We start from the raw sequence: 23,517 nt of genomic DNA, 5'->3' as shown, positions 1-23,517 counted from the left end.
ATTTTAAGATTAAACTTATTTATTTGTTTGAGTTGGGAGTGTGCCACAGACCTGTGGAAGTAAGAAGGCTTTCAGGAGTCAGCCCCTTTTTTTACCATGTAGGTCTCAAGGATCAAACTCAGTTCAAGGTCAGCTGCAAATACCCATATCCATTGAGCCATCTTGCTGACCCAGAGATATGTGTTTTATTTTTTTTTTAAGATTCACTCTGTCTGTCTGTCTATCTACCTCCCTACCTACCTCCCTCCCTCCCTACCTACTTACCTACCTACCTACCTACCTACCTATCTATCTATCTATCTATCTATCTATCTATCTATCTATCTATCTATCTATCTATGATTTGTTCAAGACAAAGTGTCTTTGTATAGTTCTGGATGAAACTCAAACTCCCAGAGATCACCTGCCTCTGCCTCCCAAGTGCTGGGATCAAAGGTGTGCATTACTACGCCCAGCTCTTAAAATGATTTCTGGGGCTGGGGAGATGGCTCAGTTGGTAAAGTCCCTGCTGTGCAAGCCTGAGGACCTGAGTTCAGATCCCCAGTCCCAGGTAAAAGTGCCAGGTGTGGTCACATGCATCTGTAATCCTAGTTAGGAGGGCGTGGGTGGAGGAGACAGATGGAACACACTGGCCAAGCAGTCTAGCAAATCTGAGTCGTAGGCACAGAGAGAAACTATTCATAAGCTAAGGTAGGTAGTGATACCAGGAGCTTCTGACCTCCATTTCTTTGAACAAACATGTACTTTCATGCACAGGTCTACATACACACACACACAAACACAAAAAATATATAAAAATTAAAAAACTTGATTTCTTTCATCCAGAGTGGTTATAGTACAAGCCAGCTCTCTCAGCACCAGAGAGGCAGAGGCAGGAGGATTGCAGCAAGTTCTAGGCAACAGTAAATTGCACGAAGAGTTCGAGACCATGTAGTGAGACCCTATCTCAACTCCCCTATCCTCCCTAAAAGTGACGTCTTTTACATAGCATTTTAATTTGTGTGCGTGTGCACATGTGTGAGCGTGTGCGAGCATGTGCACACATACCATGGAACACAGGTAGAAGTCCTGAATTGGTTCTTCCCCTCTACCATGAGGGTTAAACTTAGGGTCAACAGGCTTAATGGCAAGCACCTTTACCCGCTGAGCCACTTCAGTGGCTTCCTTCCCTGCTGCTGAGCCTCCAGAGCAGCTGCACTGCCTCACCTTTCCTCTAGGTGTCTGAGGGCCACAGTTCTGCGCTTCCTTGCCCAGGCTCTCACCCTGTGCCCCTCCCTTTCCTCCTTCCTTTGGCAGGATCTTTGTATTCCAGGCCAAACTCAGTTCTTAGGCTCAAGTGTGCCTTCTACCTCATCTCCTTCCCCGCCTTTGAATATTTTTAATAAAAGCAACTTTCTTGATATAATTGTGATCTTATGTCTTTTTTAGACATAAAAATGTAAAAATTATTTTGAGTGATCTCATTGTGTCTTCCTTCCCAGTTTATTTTATTTTGTTTATTATTACTTTCTTATTTAACTTTGAGACAGTGTCTCACTATATAGCTCAGGCTGGCCTGGAACTCACAGTAGTCCTCCTGCCTTGGCTTCCTTACTGTTGGGTTTACAAGTTTGTGCCATCACAACCTGGCTATGGTGTTTATTTCATTTCATTCTTTCTTCTTTCTTTTCTCTCTGTATCTGTCTCTGTCTCCCTGTCTCTGTCCCTGTCTGTCTTTCTCTCCCCTACCCCCCCCCCAGTTGTCTTGAGACAGGGTTTCTCAGTGTAACCAGCCCTAGCTGTCCTGGACTCATTTGTAGACCAGGCTGGCCTCAAACTCACAGAGATCTACCTGCTTCTGCCTCCCAAGTGCTGGGCTCAAAGGCATGTGCCATTACAGCATGTACCATTACGCCCAGTTTGTGTGTGTGTGTGTGTGTGTGTGTGTGTGTGTGTATTTGTATTTGTGTCTGTGTGTGTTTGTAGATATAGATCTATCTTGAACTGGTTGTCACATTATAATGATGTGCTTTACAATTTAAGTTGGGGCCAATTTCCCCAAGCAGTTGTTTAGGGCCCAAGTAGCATCCCTATGTCTTCATCAGTTGTGAGAGGAGTTGCATCTGCCATGTATCCAACAAGGGTTTATTGTGTTGGGTGTACATTAAAAAGGTTTCTCTCTGGCTTTTTTTTTTTTTTTTTTTTTTGGCACACAGCAGCTCTGAGGCAAACAGGTGTTTGGCAGCTACTGAAGTATTCTTTCTTTAGTGAATTGGTCAGGCCAACTTTCATAGTTACCTCTGGCAATCCAGCAGTGCTAAATTGTGCACTGTGGTCCTGAGCTTGCCCTAGGAGAACTGTCTCAGGAACGCCAGCTTTGAGGCCGATCAGAGGGACACAGCTCTTCCTAAGGGTGCTTGGCTAGGGGCTAAGCACTATGAAGTACTCCTGAGAAAGCTAATCTAGGATGGGTTTTTATTGTAAGCATCCTCAATGTCTTTCCTCTGAGTAGTTGAAGCTGTTAAGAGCAGGTGTCTTGGCCATTGTGTAGATAGCTGGAACACCCTTCCTCTGTGCCTGGCTGTCGTATCCCCATGTAACCTGTCAATCAGCCTCTCAGCAACCAACCAGATTCTCGTCATTGAAGCTCAGTTGCTTTGAGCAATTTACGGAAACTTGAGAAAACTCTACCTCTGGAAGCTCTGCTTTAGTCACAGCTTCCCCAGACAACTTGTAAGGATGAGCAAGAAATAGGTTATGCTACAACAAGCCTCTGCACACTCTACATGACCCTGCATGAGCTGTTCTCACTTATGGTTGGGAGGGAGCCTGGTTGTGAAGGTACAGGTTCAAATTGGTCTCCAGAAGTCAGTCTTTCCGGAGTGGCCTTTGCAGATGTCAGAAAACTCAAGGGCTGTTGAACACACCTGAGGTCACTCAGTGGCTTCCAAGGGATCTGGGACCCAATGTCTTTGTTCATGCAACCACATTATAGACGATAGTCTATTGGTACTAGAAGCTGTGCAGCAGGGTGCGGATACCTGGTCCTCCTGCCTTGGCCTCCACAGTGCTGGGATTCTAGGCCCATAGCACCAGGCCCAGCTAGATCTGGTTCTCGTGGGGTCCACGTGACACAGCAGTGACCTGCCCTGGCTGGGACTCTGGATAATGTTGGGATCCCCAGGAAACAAGAGAGAATGAGGAGATTTATAAAAGGAAAGGCGAGCTGTGCAGAAGGTGGTCTCAGGGGGGCCTGAGTGAGGCAAGCAGAGGAAGGCTGAGGTTGGCAAGAAACGGGAATCCAGCATAGCTTTGCTGGGGAAGGGAAGCTGGAGGGGTACTGGATGTCCTCAGCCTTGTGCTGTGTTTATTTTTGTGAATGGAAGGAGCATGAATGTGTACCGTGTGTCTGTGGAGGTTAGAGGGCTACCTGTGGGAGCTGGTTTTCTGCTTCTGTCATGTAGATCCTGGGGATTGTACCCAGGGCATCATGTTTGGAAGCACACTCCTTTGTCACTGAGTCATCTCCCATGACCTTATGCTGTTTTTCAGAAGGTCTGGAGACCCCATGCAGATTTTTAAGTCAGTGGAAGACAGGGTCGGAATACTTTAGAAAGTGCTCCGGTTCTCTCTGGAGATTGGATGGGAGGTAGTGGGTTAGGGGCTGAGGTGGTGTCCTAGCTGTGGCAATATTTGGGAGGCTGGTAACCTAGGTTTGAGACAGTGGATGGGAGAAGGAGGTAAGCTGGGAGCTGTCTTACGGATGTTGACGGTTTACGTCACAACCGTCAGATGTGAAGGATGAGAAGAGAGGGCTGGAAACCAGCCCTAGTTTAGAACTGCAAGTCCTAAGGTCATATTGTTCAGTGGGAGCAAGGGCAAGAGAAACAGCAGATTTGATGGGAACATTAGCTTCCCCAGGCACCGAGGCACTGTCTCTGAGAATATGCTAAGAGGCACTGGGTAGGGGCAGCAAAGATCAGGGAGAAGTCATGATAGAGGTGCAGGCCATTAGATGACCTAGGCTGTTGGGGACAGTCAGGCAGATGACAGGGTGGGAAATGTGGGAGAATGAGTGAGGGAGACTGATGCTGACAGGCAGCCCAGCCGGAACAGCCAGAAGGCCTGGGAGTCAGCGGGGAGCCTTTGCCCTTACTTCCCCATGACCTTGAGCCAGCTGCTCGTTCAGTACCTGGGTAAGGCTCCACTGTCCATCAGGGAGGCTTTGTGGTCTGGACCCTAGAGTGTTCACCTCCTGGTACTTCCCAAGAATCAGAGCCAGGAGCTGTCTGCTCTGACTTCATTGCTCCTGGTTGCTTGGAGGAGGAAGCATGGAGGGGTGTGGGGTTTGTGCTGCATTAATACAGATCAGGACCCCCCCCAACCCACTCTGAGCTCTTACCCACATTAGGGACTCAGTTTATTTTGTCTGTTGAGTGAATCACCTTATCAGGCCTTCTCCTGTGTGTTGGGGACAGACAGCACTAGACTGGTGTTTCGTGCCAGACAGACTGACAAGGGCAAGTCAGGAAGACTGCAGCCGTGGGGCAGAGAGGCAGCCTACGCTGAGCTCAGACACAGAGCTGGCTTTTTCCAAACATCCCCACGAGCTTCCTGTGACAGCAGGAGGGACAGAGCTGCTGCAGGCTGGCAGCCCAAAGAGGAAGAGCTCACAGGTGTGGTGGTTCTCAGCAGTGAGGACTGACCGAGCCCTGGCCATGTCTTCCAGGGTGTCTTAGTTTTTAGGGTAGTTAGGAGGGAGTTCAGAGACAAGCCCTTCTCAGGAGAAAAATGAAACATGGGAGCTGAGTATGATTCGGCTGTGATTTGGGGTCATGTCACTTTGGGGTCTGATCTTTAAACAATAGGCCTGGAAGAACAGGCCTTTGTAAGTACTCAGTAGGGAAGAGTGCTGGACACACACACACAGACACACACACACACACACACACACACACACACACACACACACAAATTAAAAAATAAGTAAATAAATGGTTAAAAAAATGACTCGGCTGGAGAGATGGCTCAATGGTTAGGAGCACTGAGTGTTCTTCCAGAGGTCCTGAGTTCAAATCCCAGCAACCACATGGTGGCTCACAACCATCTGTAATGGGATCTGATGTCCCTTTCTGGTGTGTCTGAGGACAGGAAAATGACTAAGACTACAGGCTCACCTTGTTTGGGCATAAAGACTGCTGCCTTTGGATCTTAAGATGACGCAGTCCTGTCTCCTAGAGTTTCACAGTTAGCTTTGTTTTAGATATTCTCAGGGTGTTACCTGCTGGGAAGGCATCCTAAATAGCTCCCCAAGTGTTTATCACTCCAGTTTTCTGCTTAAGTTTTTGTTTCTACTGTCATAGTGTATCAATGTTTCAAATAGTTCTCCTCCCTGATCCCCAACTCCCAAGTCTTGTTTCACAGATGCAATAATTTTTAGGCTTTTCTCTTATTTTTTTTAAGAATTATATATTTATATGATTACACAGTCACTGTCTTCAGACACACCAGAAGAGGGCATCAGATCCCATTACAGATGGTTGTGAGCCACCATGTGGTTGCTGGGAATTGAACTCAGGACCTCTGGAAGAGCAGTCAGTGCTCTTAACCACTGAACCATCTCTCCAGCCCCAGGTTTTTCTCTTTAAACACACACACGCATACCCACCACACTCCTCTCAATTTCATCCTCCTCCTCCTCCTTTTTTTTTTTTTTTTTTTTTTTGGTGTTAGTTTTATTTGTTTTAGTGTGTGCTTACCATGTAGGAATTTTTCCTCAGATGTTCAGCAAACTGTGTTGTCTGCTTATGATTAAGAGTGGGAGACACTGACAGCAGTTGAGAGCTTTCAGCCTGGATGGGATGTGTTGTGGAGAGATCCCAGAATCAGTGTCTTTTCATCTCGGACTCAGAGTCCCCAAGAAATGTCCTTCTGCCCAGGAGACCACAGTCTAGTTACAGGAAACCTGGAAATTTAGTGAGTGAAAAGACTCCTGGTAAAAGGGGGATCCCCTTATGCCCCAGATTTCTCCAGGTAGCCCTGGCTGCCCTGGAACTTGCTCTGTAGACGAGGCTACCCAACACACAGATCTGCCTGCCTCTGCCTCCCGAGTGCTGGGATCAAAGGCTTGTGCCATCATGACTGGCTGGAAGAGGAGTCTTGAAAGCTGTGTATGTAGCCCATTTATTCCTCTCTTTCCAAGGCCTATAGTGGGAATTCTGGAATTTTGGTTTCTTTTTAAAAAACAGAAAAATATAAGAATATGTTTTGGGGGCTGGAGAGACGGCTTCAGTGGTTAAAAGTACTGACTGCTCTTCCAGAGGTCCTGAGTTCAATTCCCAGCAACCACACGGTGGCTCACAACCATCTGTAATGGGATCTGATGCCCTCTTCTGATGTGTCTCAAGACAGCTACAATGTACTCACATAAAATAAATAAATCTTTATAAAAAGACTGATTTGCCTCATGCTCCAGCAGAGGCATGGCTTTGTCAGCTGCAGGCAGTTTCTGCAATTGTGTGATGTTTGGAATGCTGGGAACTTTTCAGTGTGTATATAAATTCTAGGGCCCCCTAGGTGAGGTTGGGGGTTGTTGGTCATTTAGGGAGGTTGGTTACAGTTTGTTGGAGTCACACTAAAAAAGAAATAAGGAAGCAATTAGATTCAGAGATCTTTATCTCTTTCTCCTCTCTATCCTTTTTCTCCAATCTAGTGATAGGGGGTGAAGCTGAGGGGATAAAGGGTGGACAAAAGAAACTACAAAAGTAACTCAGACCAGCAACAAAGTCTCATATTCACCAAGTGTCTTTGCTCTTCCAGGCCAAGGGGAAGGTCATTGTTCTGCAGTGTTGGAGGTGTGTGAGCCCCAGTCATGGCTAGTGGGGAAAGGTACCCAGTCTACCCACATGCCTTATGCCGGCTCTCATCCTAAGTTTTACAGGCACTGCGTGCTGCAGCTCCAAAAGCCCCTGAGGTTCTGTGTTCAGTTTGCTGGTTTTTACTGCCCTCATTACTAAGTCAGGATGGATGGACACACTAGAATGGGTTTACCCTTGATGGCTGCAAAGCAGCTAGTATGTCTGGTGTAGAAAATCAGACCACAGACTATAAAATGAGATATTAGTTAGAAGAACTGCATCCTAGGAAGGAAAGTGGGAAGTGCCTGTCAGGCAGGCTGGGCTCCACCACAGCCGGCTTCTAACAGCAAGTGACAGGCTCTTTGGGCTACTATTTTTTCCTTCTTTCTCACAGATAGAGGCAGTCATAAATGTCAGCATCTTAGTGCTGGTTATGTGGGCAGCCAATAAGAACTTAGCTACAGGTTAAAAACAAATATTTGGGTCCAGTGTGGTAGCGCTTGTCTTTAATCTTGGCACTTAAGAGGCAGAGGCAGATGGAGCTCTGTAGTTTTGAGGTCAGCTTGGTGTTCATAGGGAGTTCTAGGCCAGGCTAGCCAGGGCTACAATGTGAGACCTTGTTCCCTCCTCCCCAAAACACACACACACCAAACAACTACAAGCAAACAAACAACAACAACAACAAAAATCCAAGTATCTGTGATAGCCCAAATCCAGGAATCTCATGAGTAACTAGCTTTCTAGACTCCAGCATACATCTTCAACAAAGTGGCCTTGGGTTTAGAGCCATAACGCAGTTACGCAGTGTGGAGACTTCACCAGGCTTGCGCTGCTTCTTTCCTACTGCTCAGTTGGGGGCCAGGACCACCCCAGCACCCATGCTCCAGCAGAATATTCCAGTTACGCCCGGGTACTTGGAAAAGTATGTACAGTTCACAGTGAGCCAGAGAGAGGTGCCTCTTGTCATTTCAAGTGGAAAAGAAAAAACTGCATGCATATGAACTTTGAAAAAACCTTTTTTATGGGGAGCATGGTGGTACACACCTTGAACCCCAGGTTTTGGGAGGCAGGGGCAGACGGATCTGTGGGAGTTTCAGGTCAGCCAGAACAACATAGTGAGATCCTCAAAAACAAAACAAGTTGTTTGGTTCTCCTCTCTTGGGTTTTTGGAAACAGGGTCCAAGCTGGTCTTGAACTCCGTATGTAGCCAAAGATTGCTGTGAACTCCTGGTCTTGTTCCCCCTCCCACCAGACTTAGCCTTTACAAATGTCTTATAGAGAAGAAAGACACACAGCAAAGGCTTATCCAGACAGGTTATTCTAGAAGACCTGCAGAGAAAGCAAAATCGACCGTTCTCAGCTGTGAAGGTCATGAGCGGAAAGTCCAAAGGAAAGGTAACATGGAGTGTATGAGGTGGAGCTGAGGAGGAGCTCCCAGGTGACAGCGCTGGGTGGAAGGAAGCAGTAGTGGCGCTAGGCTGAGGACGGAAGCAGTGGCAGACACGGGAGGCAGGAGCACTGTGAACCGGAGAAGCCACTTGTTCTTCGTAGTCAGTGGGAGCTTGCATCCAGTCCTCTGGCATGTCAGCATCCCTCCCTCCCGGGAGCCCCGCCTTCTTCCTGTGCTTGATTCTGCGCCTAAACCCAAATAGGATGTTTCTTCTTTCCTGGTATTTTTTTTTTTTTTTTTTTAGAAGATATTCTTAGAATTATTTGTTTTATTTTATGTGTATGTGTGTCCTGTTTGTGTGTCTGTGAACCGTGTGTGTGTGTGTGTGTGTGTGTGTGTGTGTGTGTGTCTGTGTGTCTGTGTGTCTGTGTGTGTGTGTGTCTGTCTGTGTGTGTGTGTGTGTGTGTGTGTGTGTGTGTGTGTGTGTGTGTGTGTGGTGTCTACAAAGGTTAGGAGAGGGTTTTGGATTCCCTGGAACTAGAGCTACAGACATTTGTGAACCAGAATCAAACCTGGGTCCTCTGCAAGAGCAGCAAATGCTCTTAGCCACTGAGCAATGGTCCCATCCCCCTTTTATTCTGGTATCTTATTGTAATTGATTGCATGGATTTTAAAAAGTATTCCTCCTGAAACCGGATCGTTCTGTGTTATTTCTGGTGGGACTATTTCCTGCCTCTAGAAGCTTTCCTGAGGCTTTCTTCTCATGACAGCATGATACCTACAGAAGTCTGTATTGAAGGTTCTGGAGGGACTTTCAATCTTTGCTCAGATGGCTGGGTCAGGGTAGAGTCTTGGTACTGTTGTCAGATTGTAGGTGTGCAATAATAGCACGCCCTGGCCAGGGCACTCAAAAAAGTCCGGTCAAGGATTCCCTGAGGTGAGTCCAGTCTCTGCACTGGCCTGCCCTGCTGCTGGGCTCCTGAGATGGAGGAAGTGCTCCATCCCGTGCTTTCTAACGAGTGTGCTTTCTGTCTTATGTTGGTCTCTGGGGGAACACCACATAAGAAATGTAACTGGGAACCATTAGATACCATATCTACTAATATGGCTGCTGGCCACTTCTTGTGTCTCCAAAGTTCACAGACTTACTGCTTATCACAGTAAGTTACTGCTAAGAGAAACTCAGTGGTTGATAGAGAAGTGCATCCAGACTGGAGAGCAGATGGGGTGTTAGTACATTCGCGCCCCTGCTGGTGGTACAAGACAGGGGCAGTGTCTTTAGCAAATATAGACTGTCTCTCCCATCACTTAGTCACTCTTATTCCTTCCTCCCTTCTCCTCCCTTCTCTGTGTGTGATTCTAAGAATTGAACCCTGGGCCTCATGAATGCCTGGCGAGCACTCTACCACTGAGCTGTCCTGCCTTCATTTAAAAGTTGAGACTTGGCCTAAGTTGCCTGATAGGCCTTGAACTTGCAATCCTCTTGTTTCAGGCTTCCCAGTAACTAGGATTGCAGGTGCTCTCCCCTCCACCCCACAGTTTCTCCTTGATTTTTTGGTTTAAAGTATTAAAATAACAAAGGTTTCAAGACAATAGAACTTGGTTTTGTTTCTGGTTCTTGTGGCTCTTGCCATCTGCTTGCATTGTTAGGGTGTCGAGGCTGCTTTTGTCTAAGCCATGCCGTGTTTGCCAACCTGAGGAAGAGCAAGGTAGATCTTTTTATTTCATTTATTATTGTGTCTGCTGTTGACTATTGAAGCCAGGGCCATTTGGTCCACACTAAGGAACTGTAGCCTCTAAGGTTCCCAAGGATGGCCTCTGTGCTGACCAGCCTGAGAGAAGCTAGCTTCTTGACCTTTGGTTTTCAACCTCAGAAAACAGTGGCGAACACAGGATTTACCTTGAAAGCGAAAGTGAAATCTGCCCGGGAAATTTAGCCCAGCACCTTCTGTCTTTGATGACACCCAATCCCGGCTGTGCATGACACGGGTGCTGGCAGGCAGCCCGAGTCACAGATGCCATAACCTTGGCCATCTGAGTCTTATGTAGAATCTGGGTGTACTCAGTAAATAAGCCATTGTCAAGTCAGTTTCAAATCTTGGGGCCCCCTACTTTCCTCTAATCCCCTTCCGCCCCGGAATCAAACTTAAATGGGCTGGGCAGTAGCTCCTTAGCAGCTTCAGAGAAGTGCAACCCTGTTCTCACCCTATGGCTGATGCTTTGTGGTCTGTCTTACGTTTGCAAAGTACAGTTTAGATACAAATAGTAAATTAAACTCTTATAAATGCTGTTTTACAAGGGTAAGTTGGGGGACCTGTCATCTGAAGGCTCTGTGTGGTAGTCCTGTGTTAAGAAAAACTGCATTATTTATCTTTTTGGTCTTTTTTCTTTTTAAAAATATTGTTTATTTATTTTATGTATATGAGTACACTGTAGCTGTCTTCAGACACACCAGAAGAGGATATTAGATCCCATTACAGATGGTTGTGAGTTACCATGTTGCTGGGAATTGAACTCAGGACCTCTGGAAGAGCAGTCAGTGCTCTTAACCACTGAGCCATCTTTCCAGCCCCTTCTTTTCTTTTCTTTTATAGTGGGTATAATGCACTTTATTTTTAGACAACCTGCAGGACATGTTTCTTTTTTCTTTAGAACAGTGCCTTCACACCATGTAAAAATCATGATCAAAATAAAACGTCAGCCCTATTTGTATTAAGTCCGGTGTACGGACTGTAGGCAACAGCTAGTTATGGCGACAAGGGATGGAAATAGAGTTACATGAAGAACTTTCCAAGTGTGAGTGACTGCAACTTCCTGCACACAGACATGCACCCCAGTTTACTCTGGACGCCTCGGAGGCGGGCACAGTGCTCTTGCATCCTAGAACAGACACATACATAATGTTTACATATGCATACACAAAGCACAATGACTCTGCTAATTTTCATTCACTGCAGTAGTGTGCAAGGGTTCTAATGACCTTATCTTACAATGTTATTGTTTAATGTCTCATTTCCCCACTGGGACAATAAGTTCTTTGATTGAATAAACTGTTTTTAAAATTATTTTCTTTTGTATCTTCATGTACATTTGTCGTTGTTAGACACTCGGGTTCCCCAGCCTCGCCATTCTACTGTGTGAAGTAGAGGTTATCCGTACCCATGGCTGGCTGTGTGTCTCCCACAGTTCTGTGTAGCCCTCGCTGTCCTGTAACTTGATCTCTAGACCTGGCTGTTTGTTTGAAAATGGGACGTTTGAAAAGACTTCTGTGATCTAATTTTGCAAAACAGTTGCCTGGTACGGTGGTATACATCTTCAGTCCTAGCACTGGAGACAGAGGCAGAGGCAGGCAGATTTCTCGTGAGTTCGAGGCCAGCCTGGTCTATATACTGGATTCCAGGATAGCTAGAACTACAAAGCAATGCCACGTCTCAAAAGAAAGCAAACAACCCCCCAGAAAACAGAAAAACATAATGTATGTGTTAGGGGTACAGTTTGGTGGTAGAACATAGGTTTGTCATACATAAGATCTTGGGTCTGTCACCCGTACAAAACAACAACCCAGCAAGTGAGTACAGAGAGAAATTCTAAGATGGTGACTGTTTTTACCTGAGCATTGCTTCTGTCTCTACATTTACACAACACCACAGTTCTCACTGCATTGTGTAAGCATTAAGGGAAGAGTTTTCCTGATCCATCTGGTTTGCAGACTTGTATTTTGGGACAGCCACTGTTTCCTGTATTATCCTTCAAGAATAAAGACGAGTGTCCCAGGAGGCCTTGTGGGAAAACCTCCGAGACCTTTGTTAAAGGTGTGAACTTTGAACTGGTTCTTTTGAACACTGGGCTTGTGTGAGAATGACCCTTGGGCTGAGTCACCTCCTTCAGCTCTGAGCCCAGCATAGACCACTGTCCACCTCAGTCACAGAACTCCAACACCTCTGTGCTATAGGGTCCTGTAGACATTTTGGCAAATGTCATGCCATCTGAGCTGACAGATGGGGTGGGAATGAAGACACAGGACAGGAAGGGAGCTGTCACAGGGAAGGTGACTGGGATCTGTGGGAGTCCTCATCAAGTCCTGCCTTAACCATCAGGAACGGAGTCTCGGAGGTTTTCCCAGATAGATCAGGAAAACTCTTTCCTTAATGCTTACACAAGGCAGTGAGGACTGTGGTGTTGTGTAAATGTAGAGACCGAAGCAACACCTTTTTACATATGTAGAGACCTAAACAGTGTTTTTATGCCTAAAAATGTGTTCCCCGAGAGCCAAAACCCTAAAGTGTATGCATGAAGTTGTACGTGTTTGCATGTGTGCGTGTGTGTATGTATGTGATTTTAGAGGACAACATTGGGTGTTGTTCCTCCAGAGCTGACCATCTTGCTTTCTGAGATGGTCTCTGACAGGGACTTGGAGCTCCTCTAAGCAAGGTTGGCTGGTCTGCAAGGCCCAGGAATCCTCCTGTCTGTTTCCAGCACTTGGGTTGCAAGTACATGCAACCATGCCTGCCTTTGTATGTGGAGTATGAGGTTAAAACTCAGGTCTTCATGCTTGTGTGGTTGAGGTGGATGGTGAAAACATTTGGTTGAGAACTTGACCAGCTCTAGAAGGCTCCTGGTCTCCCTCCCTAGAGAGAAGATCTGCAAAGTTGAGGGGACGAGATGGGATTATATGCTAGAAAATAGCCCGGGCCACTTGGTTCTCCGTGCTAAAGTGGGCTATAATCCTTGTTTCCCTTTTGGTATTGGATTAAAGAATGTAGGGCACCACTGGGATTGGCTGTTAATAATACCCAGGACAAATATATGCTGTGAGAATTTGGGGGACGAGGTAAGGCTGTGGGAAGGCTGCAGATGGACCAGTTAGGCATGCCTGTGAGCACTTGTGCTCGGTTTGACTTTTTGTCTCCACATCCCCCAATCTAAATGTCTCCTGAGCAATATCTTTTCACTGCATTTAAATTAATTTTTGGTAGCAAAAGATATATTCAGCTGGAGTCGTTTGTTCAGTTCAGATAAAGCAGAGGGGGCTGGACTGGATGTAGCTCAGTGTCAGAGCACTTACGTCCCCTACCACACAGCACAGCAGCCCAGCCCCCGCAGGCTCACCTTTCTGCTGCAGTCCTGAGAGCATCCTGCCCTGCGAGAGTCATGCGGTCAGCTGAGCTTGTTCTGCTTTTGGAATTTAGCTGACTTTGACTAAAGCCTAGGACGCCTGCACTTTGATGTGTCCCTTCAAACTCCAAGAGTTTTTCCAACAGAAGACAGCAAAAGAATGCAGAGGGCCCCCTCCCAGCAGTTCCAGAGCTCTCTGTTCTGTTTTCTGGTTGGTTGGCTTGTCTGCCTGTGCTAATAGAAGCACAGAGCAACATTTAGCAATTAAAGCAAGCCATTTTGTCTACATTTTTTCCAATCTGCCTGTATATATATATATATATATATATATATATATATATATATATATATATATATATATATATATATATATATATATATATATATATATATATATATACTTTCAAAAAACAGTTGAGTTGTATGTACATTAGAGAAAAAAAGAGACTGAATTTCAATAGAGCAGTGAAGGGCATTTGGGAGGGTTTGGAGAGGGGAAAATCATGTAATAACATTGTAATTTCAAAAAATCAGTAAATTAGCCGGGTGGTAGTGATGCATGCCTTTAATCTCAGCACTTGAGAGGCAGAGGCAGGTGGATCTGTGAGTTTGAGGTCAGCCTGGTCTACAGGGCAAATTCCAAGAGAGCCCTGTCTCAAATACTAATTAATTAAAAAGCCCTCAGCTTGATAAAAACCTGACTCTGGAGGCTTGAGGAGGTGAAGAAAAAGAAGTAGAGGCTCCACTTACTGCTGAGCCCTCACCCAGTGAACAAGGCCCCCCGAGTGCCTCAGTACCGGACAGAGACCTCCCCACTCCTCAGTGGTCGTCCCTGCCTGACTCTCCTTGCCCTCAGCATCTGCCTGAGATAAAAGAATGGAGCCAGGCAGGACTCATAAAACTTGACCCCGGGTACACAGTAAATCTTCTGGAGCTGCTGGAAACCAATTACAGCATCTCCCCTGCCTGCTTCTCTTACCTTCCCACTGCAGCCCAGCTCCTGAGAGAATTGGGCCCAGTGGAAATTACCCTCATCTTGACTTTTCTTACCACTGGCTCAGTTGCCATTTTTCTGGAGGATGCTATTCACCTCGCGAGAAGGCCCTTTGCCCCAGAAGAGGACTGTGATCTGGAGTAGCTCTGTGCCCACAGTGGTGTCTGTGTTCTGATGCTTTGGTCTCTGGATCCCAAGCTCCCTCACACTTGTGGAAATGGCCATAACCTCATTTTATGCTGTATGCTTTTTACCTGCTGCTGCTGGTCATGGTAAAGGCTTTGGTGGGAAGGAAGCAGTAATGAGGACTCTAAAGGACACCCAGTGAGCATGTCACAGGTCCCTGCTGCCCACTCATCATGCTTACTAGGAAGAAGCTACAGCTGCTCCTGCTGGGCCTTCTTCAAGATGATTCTGAGCATAGAGGGCCTGTTTCTCATTCCTAAAGGTATCTATGACCCAGGAGAAATTTCTGAGAAACACGCAGCTCTCTAGATCAGCAGTTTCCTTGTTGGGTCCACCCTTTTGGCTCTCTGGTCCCTGGCCATCCTTTTCCGTCAAACCAAGTTGCACCTGGGTGAACAGACTATGGGATCCAAGTTCGCTCTGTTCCAGGCGCTTGTCATCCTGACTGCCCTGCGCCCCCCATTTTCTCCATCTTGGCTAACAGCGGGCAGATCACTTGCTCACCTTCCCATTCTTCTAAAATCAGATCTCAAGTGATGAACTGCCACATGCTCATACTTCCTGATGACAGTGCCGACACGAATGTTCTATTGAAGGAAAGTTGACAAGGTTGGGTGTGAGACTTGTTCACCACCAGACCCGGACTCAACACTCACCCCCTGAGGAGAGTGGCTTGGACTATGGAAGAGATACTGTACTCCTCAGAAAAGAACAATCTCAACCTTCCTTACCAGTGGTTAAGCCTCCCACTAGCAGAGCAGGCCGGCAGCTTCCACGTGACTATAGGGACGAAGTGTTGTAGGCTGAACCTGTTTTGAGTCTTTCTCAGGAAGTTTTGTAATAAATGGTGAAAACTGGGATGCTTGCACAAGATTAAAAGAGAAAAAAGCCCTCATCTCAGGCATTCCCTGTAGAAGGCAAGTTCTACAGAGAGAATAAGTAACTTGAAGGTCACAAAACAATGAAATCAGTTGTATATGCATTTGAAACATTAATATGCCAGCTGTCAATGAAATATGTAGAATTCTAGTGCCTTAGATGTGACGTTGATTTAATTTACTTAAGTAAAAAAAAAAAAATCAGGAAAAACCCAGTTGTATAGTTGTAAGAGCTGAAGAAATAGCTGCCAAGAACCCCATCCCTAGAACTCCTTAAAGATGAAAGGAGAACCAGGCATAGAGACCTCATAATCTTAGCACTCAGGAGGCTGAGGCAGGAGCATCACAAATTTGAGGTCGACCTGGACTACATATTGAGCCTCAAAAAGTAAAATAAAAATCCAGGCTTCCTGGTTTTAGTTAAAACTGTGGTCACAGACCTCAAATTAGCTTTTAGAATTCCCCCAAAATGCTAAAATGTGCAAACTCACTTCCATGATCTCTGGGAAGACACATGGTGTCTGTTTTTCTCAAATCTTTCACTAACACGCCCACCCCAGCTGATGACACCATCTCCGACAGGTCATCATTGTATCCTGTTGTCTCAGCCTAGTCTATCCAGGTCAGGTGATCCATGCCCCACCCCTAGGAGGTTCACAGGTTCCGAATCCACCCATTCTGATGGATCTTCTGTTTTTGTTAACACTAAAGATTCTGATATCTCATATCTTTCAGAACAAACAAAACCTTCCTTTGCTTTCATATCTCTGTTCTATTAGTTTGTTCTCTGCTACCTTTTAGCAAGTCTTTCTAAAAAAGATTGTCAAGATCATCTCTTTCTGTCCTCCCTCTCTCTCTAGTCTGTGTCCATTCTTGTCTCACTGAGAGCCTGTCCAAGTCAGCTAAGCTCATTTTTCTGGGGTTGTGGATTTGTGGGTGGGGGTGGGGGTGGGGCTTGAGACAGGGCTTCACTGTGTGTAGCTTTGGCTGTCCTCTATATGAGGCTGGCCTCAAACTCACAGAGATTCACCTGCCTCTGCCTCTGAAGGGATTAAAGGCATGAGCCACCGCCTCCTGCTTATTTTTATTTTATGTGTATGGGTACTTTTCCTGTACATATGCCGTTGTACCATTTACATATAGTGACCACAGAGGCCAGAGGAAGGTGTCACATGCCCTGGACTGGAGTTAGACAGTTTTGAGTTACTAAGTGGGGGCTGGGAATCAAACCCCAAGAGCAGTGGGCTCTCCTAACTGCTAGGCCATTTCTCCAGCCCCTAAAATTTTAGTTTTAAACTTGATTTTGATTTCCTAGAATTGGAGATATGGATGGTTGTAAGCTACCACGTGGGTGCTGGGAATGGAGCCCAGGTCCTCTAGAAGAGCAGCTAGTGCTCTTAACCACTAAACTACTTCCTCAGCCCCACAAAATACAATAAAACTCCTTGTATTCTCCTACTGCCCATGTTTCCTCTCTTTGCACCCCTCTGATGATCTCTGCTTCTGTTCATCTGTTCTTGTCCCAAGTGTCAGGGTCTAATATAGATCATGTGTCATATCTGCCTGCTTCTTGCCATCCCCATCAGGTTACCTCCCCACTTTTCATGGGGCCACAACACCCATCCCATTAAAAAGTAGTTCAGTTTCCATCAACCACATGGTGGCTCACAACTATCTGTAATGGGATCTGATGACCTCTTCCGGTGTGTCTGAAGACAGCTACAGTGTACTCATATACATAAAGTAAATAAATAAATATTTTTTAAAAATGAATTCACTGCCAAGCTCCAGGTCTGGTGACTGCTCACCTCTGAACTATAGCGCATCAGGGACCAAGCCATAACCCACAAGCCTGTGGTCTGCCTCCATCCTAAGCCCATACCTCTTCAGCCCCAAGCAGATGTCAAGCATCTTTTCTTTCTTCCATAGGAGCTTTTGGAGTGTCTCTTCTCTCTATCTGGTGGCTGCCTCTTAGTCAGGACCGACTTCCTGGGGTGGCCTTGCTCCACCCCGTTCGCGTGCTGTGTCCTGGACCTTCAAGTACTCTTTTCAAGACACACAGGAAACGCCTTGGGTGCTGCTTTCCCTGAGTGGTGGCTCCCATCATGAGCCTGTGAGCCTGTGGGAGAGCAAACACAAGATCCTGGGTTCAGTCCCTAGTACCTCCCATGAAAGGGAAACAAGGAAAAATCATTTGTAATCTTGCCAACTTAAAGTGTGTTTAGTTAACATTTAGTTCACTTTATATTAGTTTTTCTATGTAACTTCATATAGCTGAGGTCATATTTCATGTTTTTCTTTGACTTTACAGACTCATTTTCCTATGTTAATAAAACTGCATCCTGGATAGGAGGATATGCTCAAAGTACACTGTGTACTCACATGAAATAGCCTTATATAACCCCATCTTAAAAATTAACATACAAAAATAAGATTAATACGAAAGAAATACTTCTACTTCCTGGAATTAATTGTTTGTGGTACTTTTAAGGGAATTGAACTTGGGGCAGGCCACACATACTAGACACAGGCTCTACCGTCGTACAGCCCCTGCCAGATCCCTAGAATTTTAAATGCCAGTGTAATAATAGTCCACAGCTTACTCAAAAATATTCCCTGTAGAAACTTACTTTTATTGTTGTGTAGTAAAAATCTGGACACAAGGTGAGCAAGTTAGGTCACCTATTTATTTGATTTATCTGTGTTTTTGACATTTTGCATTGTTTTATTTTGTGCTGCCAGGGCTCAAACCCATACACACCCAGTCCTTGGGTTTTTTTTTTTTTTTTTTTTTTTTTTTTTTTTTTTTTTTTTTTGAGGCAGGCTAGTCTTGAACTCAGCACACATTTAACATCTTCCAGTTTCAACTACCAACTGATAAGGTTCCAGGCATGTCCCACCCACTGCAACTTGCTATTTTTGTTTTAACTAATCAGAAGAAAAGTTCCTAAAACCTTGAGAACACTTCGTGAGAGGTTGGATGATTGATGGTCAGCTTGAGACACCTGCTGATGTCTGCTGTGAGACTTTCCCTCGTTCCAGGATCATGTGGGCCTTCCAGAGGGGCAGGTCACATTTCCTACAACGCCTCTGTGGCTGTTCACATATATGTGAGGTCTCTGTGGCCATTCTTGCAGGGCTGTTGTGTTGCAGAAACTCTCCAACGTGACAGCTGTGGTAAGACCATGGCACAGTGAGCTTGGAAGACCTCAAGCCTCTGTAGAGTTAGAGGGACATGTGACCTGGTCTGAGCCTTTCCTTTGCTTACAGTGGTTCTCAAATCTAATGTCCTGGGGAATGGGGGTGGGGACGGACGACTCACAGCTGTCCCTATAGGAAGGCTATGAGGTCATTGGCCTTTTTGTCATGCTCTCTGAGCCCTTTCCAGATGTCACCTGATTCCAGACAGATTGGCTTCAGGAGCAGAAGGGACAGACAGCTGTCCTCTGTGAAGGCAGATATTAGGAGAGCTACAAAGATGTAAGACCCCTGCATTCTCCCTATACTGTTTGCTCACTAAAATATTATTTATGCTAACAGACACTGGTGTATTATTGTTACAAACGAATCTGTTACTTTTCTTCCAGTTTATTTGTATTTGCTTTTGAAACAATATCTGCCGATTTTGTCCAGGCTAGTACTCCACAACCTCTGTGTGTCAGACTGGCCTCAAGTTCAGAGTTCACGTACTGCACCGGGGAAGTTCTGGGTCTCCAGGTGTGTGGCACAGCCAGCACAGCCCCGCTGTCATTCCTACCGCTCTTTACCCACATAGACCATCTCTGTGAACAGGCTGCTTGGACTGCCTGAGGGAGGAAGCCAGGGGAAGATGCCCTGACAGGCGTCTCTGAAATTACAGTAACATGTTCTCTCTCTCTCTCCCTCCCCCCTCCTTCTCTCTCTCCCTCCCCCTTCCTTCTCTCTCTCCCTCCCCCCTCCTTCTCTCTCTCCCTCCCCCCTCCTTCTCCCTCTCCCTCCCCCCTCCTTCTCCCTCTCCCTCCCCTTTCCCCCCACCCCGCTCCTCTTTTAGAAATCATGCATGATGTGATCAAGAAGGTGAAGAAGAAGGGTGAGTGGAAGGTAAGTAATAAGCAGCTCATGACCCTAAAGGTGAGTTCGCATGTGTGTGAGAAAAGCAGGGGCCGAAAGATGGCTCAGTGGATGAAGCATGTGTTGTGCAAGTGTGAGAACCAGGTTCACGTCCCCACAGCCATTCAAGAATGTCACGCAGGCTGGTGACCTGCTGGTGATCTCAGCACTTAGGAGGTTGAGGCTGGAGGGCTGGACCAGCTAAGTGCACCAGCAGAATCAGTGAGTTCTGGCATCATGGAGTGGCCTCGGCCTAGTAGACAAAGTGAGGGCTATTGAAGAGGACACCTGACATCAGTGTGTGCATTCCCCCACACACACATGAACACGTACATGCAAACATTGTCCCTCACCTACACACACAGAGGACACAAAGCTGGCAGGGAGGCGATAGAAATGAGCGCTTGCAGGTCTGAGGATGGCTTTGTGTATGAGCCGAGTTCAGAAGTCTCTTCCTGGACGTGGAGGTGGTGAGGTGGCTCAGCAGGTAAAGGTCCTCTGAGGTAGGCATCACACTGGCCAGGAGCTAGTGGGACTCATGGAACTTCCTCGTATGCTGCTGAAGGGGCTGCACTGTCCACTTGGAACTCCAAATTTCCCTGGAGTCAAGAGCCCACCCATGCCCGGGCTCGCTGGGTATGGGAGCTCACTGGCAAAGGAGGACTTTGAAGCCTAGTCTAGCCCTGTGGGGTTCCGTTTCAGTTCTCACAGGTTCTAGGGAGGAGGCCATCTGGTGGGAGTTCACTGGCATGTCTCTCTGTCACCTTCTCCTTTAAGCAGGACTTTGTAGACACCAGAATTCCCAGCTGCCTCCACAGATGAAGCCAAGGGGCAGCCATACATTAGCCGAGCTTTTCTGACCGGAACTGGCGGCGATGATGGCTCCCACCTCGGGGCCTCTGCCTGCTTTGTATCATGAAGGAGAAGAAAGCTTTTTTACACTGCTGGCTTTTTCTCTCTACGGTGTCTGGGATGGAGGGATATAGGAAAGAACAGGCAAACCCTGCAGGGCACAGCATTCTCGTTCGTCTAGTCTGGGCAGAGATGTGTGCTGGTGGAGGTAGAGACCCGGATGGTCGCTGTGCTGGGCCCCATGAATCACCGTGTATGGACACTGGCCAGCCTCCCACAAGAGCAAGTTATGACCCGAAAATACCCACAGTGTTGGTGTCAGACATGATTCTCTCCTTTTTTTAAAAAATTTATTTTTATTTCATGTTCATTGGTGTTTTGCCCGCCATGTATGTCTGTGTGAGCGTGTCAGAGCCTCTACCTGAAACTGGAGTTACAGACGGCTGTGAGCTGCCCCGTGGATGCTGAAGAGTGAACCCAGGCCCTCTGGTAGAGCAGCCCGTCTCTTAACCACTGAGCCATCTCTCCAGCCCCTGATTCCCTCCTCTTTATTTCATTTTGTAGAAGTGCTTACAAGTGTTTTTACAGTTTAGGAAGTCAAGTCAGTGGGAGTAAACACTATTGTCTAGAGGGTGAAGTTGGAGGTAAAGGCCAGTGTGTATCTTGAGCATAGCTGTGGGCCACAGGGAAGAGTGTCTCCCACACTCGACCCCCCTGAGTGTTCTCTTCCTTCCAGGTGCTGGTGGTGGACCAGTTAAGCATGAGGATGCTGTCCTCCTGCTGCAAGATGACAGACATCATGACCGAGGGGATCACAAGTGAGCACACACCCCCCCGCCTTCCCTTGCGGCATGCGCTACCCTCCCTGTTCATTACTGCCCTGTGAATTTACATGTTTCCAGCAACCCCTGTGGTAAGACTATAAGCCCCTGACTGGAGCCCTCACAGAATGTAGTGCTAGGTGCTCCTTAAGTGCATGATACAGGAATGCCAAATAGAAGGGCTGGGTGGAGAAAGAAGACTGGGCTGGAGCGATGGCTCAGTGGTTAAGAGTGTGTGCTGATCTTGCAGAGGACACAGGGTCAGTTCCCAGCACCCACATTAGGTGGCTCACTGGGGAATCTGGTGCCCTGGGCTGGCCTTCATGGGCACAAACCCATAGAAAGACTCACCCATATGTATAATTTAAAAATAAACATTTTAAAAAGCAAGATGGCACTCTGCCCAGTAGAGGGGGAAAACAAAAGCAAAATACTTAAGAAGTTTGTTCATACTGGTGAGGGACCTGAGGGCTTCAGGTTGGTAAGCTGGGTGAAGTGGTAGAAACTGGATCCCCAGTGTGATGTGGTGCCAGTCCATACAGCTGCTCCAGAAAGCACTTGGCAATGTTTGCTAGAGCTTAATTAAGGTATGTGTGCCTGTGACCCAGCAGGCTCAGAGTCAGATGTGGATTCTGAACTAACTCAGGTATGTGCTCAGCAAACATGAACTGGAGTGTCCACAGACTGTTGCTCACAAAAGGCCACATGGAAACAGCCAACACCCATCAAGTATAGAAAGGTTGGGGCTGGTGATCCAACTCAGTGGACATTTGCTGCCAAGTCTGATAACCCACATGCGGTCCCTATACCCACATGGTGGAAGGAGAAAACCAACTTCCATAGGTTTTCCTCCGACCTCCGTGTGCACACATGTACATATACATACATACTAATTCAGTCAGCAAACAATTAGAAAAAAGAGGAGATGGCTAGTTGCATATGGTGGCACGAATCTCAACTCCCAGCAGTCAAGAGGATTGCCATAAATTCAAGAATAGCCTGGGCTATGTAGTGAGGCTTGGGCCCAGCCTGGGCTATGAGTGACATCTTTTTAAAAAAAGAAAGGAATAGATGCTCACAGTCCAGCATATCTTACCGCAATGGAGACAGGCAACCCCTACTGCTCGCAGTCACCACTGAGTCTAATAAACAAAGGAGACAGAAAATGGCTAGGGAGATGGCTCAGTCTTTAAAGCACTGGCCGTGTAACTGTGTGGGCTAGCCTTGTGTGGTGGCTCTCATCTATAATCCCAGCACTTCAGAGGCAGAGGCAGGAAGATCTGAATCCAAGGCCAGCCTGGTCTACGTTACCTGGTGTGTGTCTATAATGAAAATATGTAAACCAAAGCCTGGCTTTGCTTCATCTTGGAGCTGTTAGAAGAAGTGCAGTCACATGGACAAAATATTTGCAATGCCCCATTAGGAGTGCACAGGAAAATGTCTGTTCTGTGGCTCATGGCTCCGGGGACAGAGCTGCCCGTTGAACCTTGGGCCATGTGTACTTGGCAAGAGCTCTACACCATGAGCTGTATCTCCAGCTTGAGATAGTTGGTGACAGATGGATGAACCCATCATGGGATGGCATACTGTGGTTAGAAGCACGGTTTCTAATAGCTCAGATGAAGTGAAGCAATGCCTTCATTTCTAGGGAACATGGTACTTAAAAGGACTCTCTGTAAGTTTGTGTGCACTAGCCTGAGGGCCTAGCCAGGTATCTTCTAGTTTTCTTAACCACCGTGGGATGTGTCTTTGTCTAGTTGTGGAGGATATCAACAAGCGCCGAGAGCCGCTCCCCAGCCTAGAGGCCGTGTACCTCATCACCCCGTCTGAGAAGGTAAATCCCTGTGTTCCCCACTCAGGCTGAGACTCTGGGCTTAGGCTCTGTGGCACAGAGCGCCTGACATTTCTAGGTTAAGCATGCATTTAACCTGCTGCTCTGTTTAAGCATGTTGTCAGAAGCAGGCAGGGTGGGGGCCCTGTGCAGGGAGAAGTCAGGCTAAGCCTCAGGAAGTGCAGCGGCCATGCAGAGCGGTCAGGTAGAGCTGCTGCTCCGACACCCCCTCAACATTTGGCTTCCCCTCGTTCTCCAGGAGGATCTACCTCCGGGCTTTGGTGTTTTATGGTTTCAGTATCCAGCTTGCTCTCAAAGGTTTCTACCTTGTTCAGATCAGATTCGTACAAAGACCTTTTCCCTCCTTTTGACTGATAGTTTTTGCCAGATGTACCATTTGTTTTGTTGTTGTTTTCTAATATTTGTCAACTTGACACAAGTTAAACCTGGGAAAAGGAACTTTAGTTAAGGAAACGCCTCCACCAGATGATCTATAGGCAAATCTGTAGGGCACTTTCTTGATTA

At 46.7% G+C, this 23,517-nt stretch overlaps 1 protein-coding gene and 1 pseudogene across 2 annotated transcripts in view; both read left to right on the top strand.

Annotated features, from left to right (window-relative positions):
- The window catches only part of STXBP1 (syntaxin binding protein 1), a 57,511-nt gene that overhangs the window by 4,773 nt on the left and 29,221 nt on the right, over positions 1–23,517 (top strand). Inside the window, exons 2-4 of the mRNA XM_080927147.1 lie at positions 19,430–19,479; positions 21,077–21,158; positions 22,919–22,995. Coding sequence (XP_080783273.1) covers positions 19,430–19,479; positions 21,077–21,158; positions 22,919–22,995 — 209 coding nt within the window. The remainder of the gene's footprint in view (positions 1–19,429; positions 19,480–21,076; positions 21,159–22,918; positions 22,996–23,517) is intronic.
- LOC308428750 (organic solute transporter subunit alpha-like) lies at positions 14,218–15,115 on the top strand (annotated as a pseudogene). The gene has a single exon. The product of its transcript is annotated as an organic solute transporter subunit alpha-like (transcript).

The sequence above is a fragment of the Micromys minutus genome, assembly GCF_963924665.1.
Source record: "Micromys minutus genome assembly, chromosome: 13".
Lineage (NCBI taxonomy): Eukaryota > Metazoa > Chordata > Mammalia > Rodentia > Muridae > Micromys > Micromys minutus.
This window is presented reverse-complemented; position numbering and strand designations above follow the sequence as displayed.